We start from the raw sequence: 10,414 nt of genomic DNA, 5'->3' as shown, positions 1-10,414 counted from the left end.
GCATCTCACCGGTGGCCCATCAATCACTTCTCTATCTTCCCACAAAGTTCTGGGAAGCGCCTGGTCTAGTTCCAGGGAATTATCTAACTCTATGCTTCTTAAGACCTCAGTACTTTCTCTTCTGTAATATGAAGTTGTTTCAAGACATTAATATTTATTTCCCCAAGTCCCTCACTTCTACGTCCTTCTCCACAGGAAAAGCAATGCTCATTGTTAGCCCAAAATGTGAAACAGCGGTTCACAAGCATGACTTTATGAGGTACATAACTGATATTGCGGTGCCCTTTCTCCAAGATCCAGTGAGTACAGACTTCTTCAGTCACTTGGTCCTTCAAAAGAAAGGAGTTTCTTTGTGCAAATAGTTACAGTATTAGGGGTGATGCTTCTCCATGTTGATCAGCTCATGAGACATTTCAGTCATATGCAGTCTGACGTCTAGTTGTTAAATGCCCCCAGTATTAGTGGCGAAGACTGACCAGGCCAACAAGCTGGAGGTAGCCACACTGACTGATACTAGAAGTCCTGACAAGGACAGTAAGTGAGTGAGGCTGATCTTAAAAGAGGGTTTGCCTCCAAAGCTATGGTTTGTAGTTGTGTTCTTGCCCTATGCAAGCTTCTGGGGAAAGGCCTGTCCTGGCTTCCTCTGTCAGTTAAGATGTCCTCTTTTTGGCTATCTGTATTGAAAACAATTTCCCCTTTTCTCATGGACAACTGTTAGGAAAACATTGACAGAGGCACTACTATCACATGTGCTAAAGAAACGTTATTGAACTGAGACGTTAAATCTGTTTCACTCTCCATAAATATAGCTGAGCAGCTAAGAATTTTCAGATTTTCTGCTTTCATATCTGATTTCTAACATTTGCAGTATTTTGCTTTTGTGCAAAGTTAAGACAGAGAGATAGAGCGGGTAGGAAATTCTATGCCCACTCGTGGAGAGGTCAAAAACTGGAACATAGATTTATTGGTTGAATTTGTGAAAGGATTAATGAGGAGTTGAAGAGTGATGGTGATAAAGTTCTGGAAAGGGTGTTTGAGTCAGAAATCCACATCACAGTTTAGAGCAGGATAACAGAGGGATGTTGTCTAGTTGCTCCTCCAAACAAGTCACATCAGTCGTTCTAGAATGTAATGAATGAATTTGCCCAGGTTGTACCCATGCAATACAGTCCCAAATTTTTTTGGAACAAAGTAAATACTAAACATACTATTTGTCTTCCCATTTGGCCCCTTAAGACCTCTTGTAGACTTATGCAGGTACTCTCTCTCTGGCTCGGCTCGGGGACCGCAAAGATGCTTTCTTCTTCTCTCTCTTTGGGTGGTCAATTGGTCTCTGCCTCTTGCCATGCTGGTCTCCTTGGAAAGCCTCAGCAGATTCTAAGAGGATTCAAGAAAGTGGTCTGCAAGGCAAACCCTGTTTTTCTGTTTTTTAGATAGTGCTTGAGAATATTCTGTTGAATGTGGAAGATTTCCTTAATAGTTTGAAACTGTGTCAATCATTTGGATGGCATGCTACTCTTAGTTTCTTTGTGTAGCAAGACCCAGGGCTTTTCTGTCTGGGCTCTCTTTTGTTTAGTGTATAAATTGTCGAGGTACGTCTGTCCAGGATAACTGTTGCCTTTTGCAGTATTCTAATGTCATTAACAACTGGCTGCATTCCATGCTTCAACCAGTCTCACAGAAACCTCATCCATCTTTACACTAGCATTCATGCCCCACCAATCCCCCCATGGCCTCCTTTCTGCCATGTCGAAGTTGCATGTTTCACTTTGCTCGGGGATGGTTTTTCAAGTTCATGACAGTAAGTGTCATGGCACTGGTATCATGAAAAAGGCACAAAAGGGGCAGTACAGTAGCTCATTGGCAAGTACTACTGCCTCACAGCACCAGGGGCACAAGTTCAATTCCATTCTTTCTGTGTTGAGATTGCACATGCTACCCATGTCTGTGTGCATTTCCTCCAGGTGCTGCGTATTGCTCCCACAATCCCATGATGCGTGGCATTGTGGATTGGCCATGCTAAATTATGCATAGTGTACAGGGATGGGCTGTCTTGGTAGGTTGTCCATGGGAAATGTGTGATTATACGGTATACAGTGCCCCTAAGGGTGATGCTCTTCAGAATCTCGGAGTGGACTGAATGGGCAGAATGGCCAGGTTCCACACTGTAGGGATTCATTGAAAAGGTCATAGGGAATTTATGCATTGTAATAATTTACCGTTGACCTTTTGAAAATAAGTTGTATACGACGTTAGACACTAAAACAAACCACGAAAGCACTTCCCTCACTGTTGTGTGATGGAGCATTTTGTGGAAATTTCAAGCTATTGTGTAACAAATATTGGCATTGAAATGTGTAACGATTTAACCGCATTAGTTGCAATTGGTGGTTTGTCAGTCAGATCGTTGCATTCAATATGACACATAAATGATTCAAAACCAAAATGATTCAAAGGTTAAAAAATTTTAACTTTTAGCCTATTAAGTACCTAAAAGGTGGATCAAATAAATGTCACTAAACTACGGGTTATTTGTTTATAAAATATATTTGGAATTATTTATTACATGATTCTATCGTCATTTGTATCATTTGTCTTTGCCATTTGATATGCTGTGAAAGTAGGCAAACTATTGGAATAGGAATTTTTCAGACTGTTTATAAAGTTGTTAAGAAACAGCAGTTTAGATATGATGCATTAGTTAATTAAATAGAAAAACTATATGACCCAAAACAATTGAGAATGGTTCAATGAAATGAGAGAACAAATAAACAGCTTATACAGAGTGTCAGAGTGTGCCCATCTTAATAAAGTAATGAAGGCAGGAACCAGCTTTCTTGCTGAAATGGCCAGGATCTCTTCCCTGAGTCTTCCCTCAATCTCTTCTTGTCCATCTTCCATCTGAAGAGGACAGGTCACTTCGAAGGTCAAGTCTCTCACAAGAATTGCCTGAAGAGTAGTGACTCTTGACTCTGTTGATAAACTTTGTTTCTATGATCTGATAGCTTACACTGTGTCATTCACCCATTTGAATCCTTCTAGCCAACGGATATAAAACAACTACTCACAGCAACAGGACAATTGTTGTCCCCTTCAATCAAAAGGGAAATGCTTTTCATACTTTTGTAACAGAATCTTTTTTTTTCCGAAACACAACATTGAGAATTGGGTAAAAATGGTCCCAGATATTTCATTAATGTCAATGGGATGGAATACAGCTACCTTGTGATCTTGACTGTAAATTCATTTTTCCCTTGTTTATTACAAAGTATTTATTTTAGGGAACGCAGATACCTTCTGAACTTGAAATTACAGGAGATTCTGTACTACGGAAGAAATTCAAGAAAATAATCATTTTTAAAGGGATCCAAATTCCAACAAATCCAATGGAGTGAGAGAATTGGACAGAAAGGAGCCGAATGGCCTACTCTTGCTCCTACATTTATTCATTTCTTTTCTAATTTTCCTTCTATCTATCTATTTTCTGTGCTACCCTCACAAAAATATTTTATATAGACATTTTTTCTGAGCTTCCTTACACTATGCAGTACTTTCAAGGGAACAACACAAATACTTTACACATCTCACATAAACGTAAATGAGCTGGAATTTTTTGAAGGCAGCAGAGTCCCAATGCCGGGTCTGAAGTTTGAGTTCATTGACCCTGCTTTAAGAAGTAGCATGACCCATGAATGCATTTTGCCGGAGCCAGCCCTTTGGTGGCTACTGCTGGGTATGTTGCCCTTCAATCAGGACACCCATTCAGAGGCAGCTGCATCGCTACCAAGAATGTGAGTAGGTGGCAGACTGCCCTCAAATGGAGGTCTCGTGCAACCAGGGCCTACCTGACTGGTCATGGTGGCAGGAATCACTGATGCAAGGCAGCCCTGAGGCCATGAAAAGTGCCAGCTGTTGCTAGGGAGGGATGACTTCTCTTTGGGTCATGGAATTCTCAAAAACCATCTGCACCCACCCCAAGCACTAAACACCAGGGCCTCGTTTGGCAATTTCCTGAAGCAGCAACAGGCCCACACTGCTGGTAAAATGGCAGCTTAATGACAGCTCATTGGGAATCCTGGCAGCCACTTTTCCCACTTTCTCCAGAAACATCTACTCTGTTGTTCCCACTTTATCATTTCTCAGCCAACTGAGAATACCCTCAAAAGTTCCATCACTGAGTCCACTACTTCAATGGGGGTCATGCTTTTTAATTCAAATGAAAATAAACATGTTGAATAAAATTAAGAAGAATATCACATCAATACATTCCACTTTTATCCACTGATTCCATTCACAAAAATATTTTGACATAAATCCATTGATAATTGACTGCGTTTACATTCCGTGGAACCTGATGGTATCATTTCGATTCAAACATATGTCTTGAGTCGAATAAGAGATATATAATTGATTTAAGCATTGATTCACTGGAATCTAACGTTAATGCTAATATCATATTACCAGTGTTTACATTACAATTTTTAAGATTTTTTGCAACAATTTGCAGGTACTGTAGCTAATTATGTGTACGGCAAGAACAAAATTTAAAATACAAAATCCTAAAGGAAATAGATTTTTTGGTATATTTGAAGCAATCCAATTGAAGCTTTTTTTTCTTAAGTTTACACATAATATAGTTTACATGCCTGGTTTTGTGCTAATCAAATCAGTGGAAAGTTTGTATTTCACAACACTGGGAAATTCCTGGGAAGTTACATCATTACATGTCATTGAGTGAATTCTGGTTATAAATAGGGACACTGAACAATGGGGTGTTAGATAGAAAAGCAGCAGAGCACAGCAACAGGAAGAATATTATGGCCATTATCCAAGAAAAGACAATGAACAGCAAAGTTACTCTTACCATCTTGACTCTTTTTGTAGTTTATTTGGTTTCCACACAAGGTAAGAAATATACTCAGTAAAAGCATTTATAAAAATGTCCTATTTTATACAACATATTCATGTAAATAATTGACTTTGATACTTAAATTTGATATTTGTGCATAGTGTATAGCTTTAAATTGTTCACAGCTTGAATTTTAACATTTAAGATACAGTAGTTGCTAATGTTAGACTGAATTTACACTTTCACAAATTACATACTTTCACAGGTGAGTGCAAATAATGCCACATGAGATTTACATTTGAAGTAATAAATGGTATTGAGTATGAGGAAGAATAATTTGTTAAACATAGACTGAACAGCCTACTTCCAGAGATTTGTTAGGCAGCTTGTTACTTGAGAAACATGTTCAAAAGTGATCATAAACAGCCTCACATTTTTGTTGCTGAGATGTTAAGCCACAATTGCCCCTTTGTCGAAGCACTAACAATGCAAACAAAGACATGCTTGCATGTACACTTACTTACTTTCAAGTCAGCTGGTGAGGTGCAAATGGATGCTCAGTAAGACAGAAATACAGAGCTGAAATTTGCAAACTCTGTGAGGAAACAAAGTATGAAGCAACGGAAATTTTTATTTTTCTGCAGTTAAACATGACAAATATTGAAGAATTCCAAGGCATTAACTTGAAACTTTCTAGTGCATTTTCATTTCATCCGTCCAGAACACCAGCTGCACTCTCCTCCCCATTTCAAATTCTCCAATAGAGAGCTCAAAAAGTTTCAGTTTGGTGTCTTGGCTGAGTGTATCATTTCTTCAGTGGTCTACTGATGTGCGGCCATATTTTGAATAGTCAATTCCTGATATGGTGATTAAAGTTAGCACCATCAGACTCAGAGGCAACACTCTAACTATGGCCCACTCAAAGACTTCATTTTTTGACTTTCACATTTAAAGTTGAATGTTAATGAGCTGAAATATAAAGGCTAATAATTGACTTGCACCCATCCTGCTATGGAGAACTTTGAAATATCAGTTTCTGTGAACTTTGAAATATCAGTTTCCAACAGTGAGATATTACTTTGTCCAAGAAAACCTCTATATCTGGAAGGAAAATAAGTTTCAGTTAAAGGTACGGATATTAATGTTTTATATCCTGTTTTCCCACAGCTGCATCTCTTAGACACACAGGAGTGAGCTTGCGGTGCCAATGTATTAAAACAAACTCCAAATTCATCCATCCAAAACACATGGAGAATATTGAAATCATTCCAAGTGGTCCACATTGTTCAACTGTTGAAATCATGTAAGTTTTAATATCATTGATTATAGCTACACCCACGGTGCCTGGGCACAAAGTTAAATAATTTTATTCCTTTTTGAATTGCAAGTAAATAACAGAACATTAAAAAGTTATCTTTCTTTTCATTTCCTTCAGTGCAACCCTTAAAAGAAGATCTCAAATGTGTCTGGATCCTAACTCCGTTTGGGTGAAAAAGATCATTGACATGATGACCAATGCGTAAGTTTTGACATTTAGTTTGTGTTAAAATGATATATCTATCTTAGCACTCTAAGAAGTAGCAAGCAGCACATGGGGAAAAAGGGACACAATATGTTGGGTAGACTTTTATCTTCACTGTCTGGACAGTAATTCAGGAATTCAGACTGACCAACTTTTGGGAAACTCATCTGATCATGGGGAACAAAATCAGGTGGATTTTCTTGAAGAACTAGTGGCTTACTTCACTAGGCACTGTCTAAGGACTAACGGTGAAAATCTGTATAATTAATTTGGCAAATTATTGGTAAAATTATATTTTAGGATTGCAAAAAAGAGACTAAACAACTTGAAATGAATAAAACGCAGTGGTTAGCGAAAGCATATTGGACAACTGAAATCTTAGTACAAACTATTATTTCTGCAGAGTGGTGAGGGAAGGAAATTGCAATGTAGACAAGACTTCTAGAGTGAACTCCAAAAAGGGCCTCTTCAGGTACTTCATGGACAGTTGAAAAAGCAACGCTGTTTCTTTAGATGGCAATGTGCCTTAATTTTCATTCTGCATTTTACCTTCTGTAGTCTGAATATAATGCTGGTCCCTTTCTTACACACCCATTCCTTTACTTTGTATATAGTAGAGAACTAGCTTCAATCCAAGTTATGCTAACATTATCAAAGTGCTTTGTTGCAACTTCATTTGCTGACTTGAAAAATCTTGAAATTTTAGCAATTATTATCAGGTGGATATATATTTTGTGGCTCTTTACTCAAATGTCTTCCCATGACAAAGGGGAGTACGCTACAGACCAGTGGCATACAAGAACAACATTTTGTTCCTTATCCTCTTTCTGCCAGCTAATCTCCAACACCTTAATTAATGGAAAATGTTATAAAAACTGCTTGTATGCTTTAATGCAAAGAAAGTTATCTGATTAAGCTTTAATTGAGAATTTTGAAAGAAATTTGTGAAGTTAGTAGAAAACCTTTTCTCATTAATGAGAAGGTCTAGAATAAGAGGCATACATTAAGATCCTTTCAGATATTTTAAAGTAGCAGAGCCATTCAAAAGAGATGCAATCTGAAATTTCTTTGCACAAAAGTAGAGTGATGCCACTTCAATTGATGTTTCAATCTGAAATTTTTCACTGATCAGAATTGCTTGTATGTTCTGATGCACTTGTGCGTGAAATAATATTTAAGACATTAATTTAAGAAGTGGATTGCTTCCCTGCATATTTTTGGTATATATTCCAGCGTGATTGATGGTAATTTTGTATTCATTTCTGTATTTTGTACAGTACAAAGAAGACTGATAAAGCTCACTGAGAGACTCAAAGAGTTGACTGCCAAGAATGTGACATGTATCCATGCTGAGACACTCCACAACCTCAGGAATTTAAAATTGTTTAACAATCATGTTCAAGCTTGTTTTAGATCTTTGTATGTGACTGTATGAGTAATCTAAAGCAGTATGGTTATAATTCAATTGCAAAATGGAGTTAGTCGGTCCAGCTGACCATTGTTATATTTATTTATTTATGAAATATTTAACAATGTTATTATTTAAAATTGGATGTGTGACTCAAATGTTTGTGGAGATTCTTCAGTGCAAGTTTTATAGAACTCACAATGCAATGTAAAACATTTCTAATGATAAGGAACTACTTGCATCAGTGTGTTTTGATAATGGTCTGCCAAAGTATATGGCAGGAAAATAAGATAACCCCCAATAGAATTCAGGACATAGATTTTCTCTTCACTGAGAGCTCACTAATCTGCATCAAAATGCCAAGAAATCAGACAATCTTCTGAAATATGCTGTTAAATTTCTGGTCAATGTAAATGATATAATTTTTATCCTGCTATGACATTGCCATATGTTTGCTGCCTGGCTAACATGTTACATGTTAACACGGGATGCGATAGAAATGAAGTTTACAGTTTTGATGTGGCATGTTGTCAGTACTGTAATGTTATTTTTTATTGCACTTTATTAAAATTGCATTTTATTTATGAAGTTTCAATTTTCTATGTGTTTACATTTTTCCATAAAACTATTTGGCCATTTAATTAACAAAGCACATGTATATGACAAAAAAGACTGTATTTTAATTGCAATTGTTAATTGATAAATATTTATATTTAAATAAAGGAAAAATTGTTTTCTGTACATGTTATCCATCAATTTTGTTGTCTCTATTCAAATCATTGAGCTGATCTGAAATGAGTATTCAACTGAAATGTTAATAGACACTCGCAGCACCATAGGCTCAAACCTCTTCCAGAAACAGGACTCATCTTTTAGGCTGACACTTCATTGCAACCCTGAGGGAGTGCTGCACTGACATTGGTACCTTCCTTCTAATAAAGAATTAAACCAAGTACATGACTGTCCTCTCACGTGAACAAACAATGGTCTGTGACATGAATCAAAACACTGGAGAATCTCTGATGCCCTGGCTAAACTAAGTGTCGATTTCAGGGAGTTTTGTGCATGGTCTTACTCAATGAGCTTGAGTGAGTTATCGCATGCAATTCTTTGATAAAACCAAGAGAACTGTGGATGCTGTAAATCAGGAACCAAAACAAAGTTGCTGGAAAAGCTCAACAGGTCTGGCAGCACCTGTGGAAGAGAAACAGAGTTAATGTTTCTGGTCCAGTGTCCAGTGTCACCAGACTGGACACATTAACTCTGTTTTCTCCTCCACAGATGCTGCCAGACCTGCTGAACTTTTCCAGCAACTTTGTTTTTGTTCCCTGCAATTCTTTGCCGATCATCACCCTAAGTATGCACCATGGATTCATGACACAGCTCTCCAATGTTGCCTTGCACTCACCATTGCTGGGATCTTCTAGCATTATGTCGTCATTACTGTATTTAAAATGTGGATGCACAAATGAGGCCAACCTGCTCAGAAGTAGTTACCTGTTTCAGTAGCTGTTTAAAAAAGTAGTTCATGAGATGTGGGTATCAGTGGCTAGGTTAGTAATTGTCCATCCCTAACTGCCCTAGAGTTGAGTGACTTACTTGACCACTTCAGTGGGCAGTTAAGAGTCAACCACTTTGCTATGGTCTTTGGTTCACATGTAGGCCAGACAAACAGGGGCAACAGGTTTCATTCCCTCAAGGATATTACTGAGCCAGTTTGCTTTTCACAACAGTGGATAAAAAAATTACCATTTGGGCTAGTTTCTTTCTTAATTCCAGATTTGCGTTGAATTCAAATTTCACATGGTGGGAACTGAACTCTTACCAAGGACATTAAAGCTTGGATTTCCAGATTACTGGTCCAATGACATTAACATTACACTGCGAGATAGCAAGAACTGCGGATTCTGGAGTCAGAGACAACACAGTTTGGAGCTTGAAGAACACGGGAGGCCAGGCAACATCAGTTGAGCAGGAAAGTTGATGTTTCTGTTCAGGACCCTTCTTCAGAAATGGGTAGGGAGAAGGGAGCTCAGAAATAAATAGAGAGAGCAAGGGTGGGGCAGAGGAAGGAAGGTGGGGTTGCAATAGGTGAGTGCACTTGGGGAGTGCTGGGGATTGTTCAGTGGGGATGGATGGGGCAGAGAAGTGGGAGGAATGATGGACAGGTTGCATCAGGCCAAGGAGGCGGGGATGAAAGGGAGGGTTGGACATGGGATGAAGCTGGGAGTGGAGAGATTTTAAAATTGGTGAAATTCATCTTTAGGTCTTTTGACGATCGGCTGCCCAGGTGGAATATGAGGTGCTGCTCCTCCCGTTTCGGGTGGTGTCATTGTGACACTCAAGGCAACCCAGGATGGACATGTCATCCAGGGAGTGGGAGGTGGTGTTAAAATGGTCGGCAACAGGAAGATGATGTTGTTTGTTGCATACAGAGCACAAATGCTCTAAAAAATGATCTCTGAAGTCTATGCTTGGTCTCACTAATTTAGAGGAGGCCACATCGGTAGTAGAGGATGCAGTAGACCAGGTTGACAGATGTGCAGGTGAACCCCAGCCTAATATGGAAGCCTGGGATGGAGGTGGGGGGTGGGAATTGTTGAGGGAGAAGTTAGCAATTACTGCATTGCAGGGA

The 10,414-nt window shown here is 38.6% G+C and overlaps 1 protein-coding gene across 1 annotated transcript; it reads left to right on the top strand.

Moving 5' to 3' along the window:
* The first annotated feature begins 4,794 nt into the window (after window positions 1-4,794).
* On the top strand, window positions 4,795-8,516 carry LOC125462396 (interleukin-8-like). Its single transcript, XM_048552468.1, has 4 exons — window positions 4,795-4,905; window positions 6,017-6,152; window positions 6,285-6,368; window positions 7,649-8,516. The coding sequence occupies exons 1-4, from the start codon at window positions 4,818-4,820 to the stop codon at window positions 7,674-7,676; spliced, it is 336 nt and encodes a 111-aa protein (XP_048408425.1). The 5' UTR covers window positions 4,795-4,817; the 3' UTR covers window positions 7,677-8,516.
* The last annotated feature ends 1,898 nt before the right edge of the window (window positions 8,517-10,414 follow it).

This window comes from Stegostoma tigrinum, chromosome 1, assembly GCF_030684315.1.
Source record: "Stegostoma tigrinum isolate sSteTig4 chromosome 1, sSteTig4.hap1, whole genome shotgun sequence".
NCBI classification, from domain to species: domain Eukaryota; kingdom Metazoa; phylum Chordata; class Chondrichthyes; order Orectolobiformes; family Stegostomatidae; genus Stegostoma; species Stegostoma tigrinum.
Note: the sequence above shows the minus strand (reverse complement) of the source record. Positions and strands in the feature narration are given on the sequence as shown.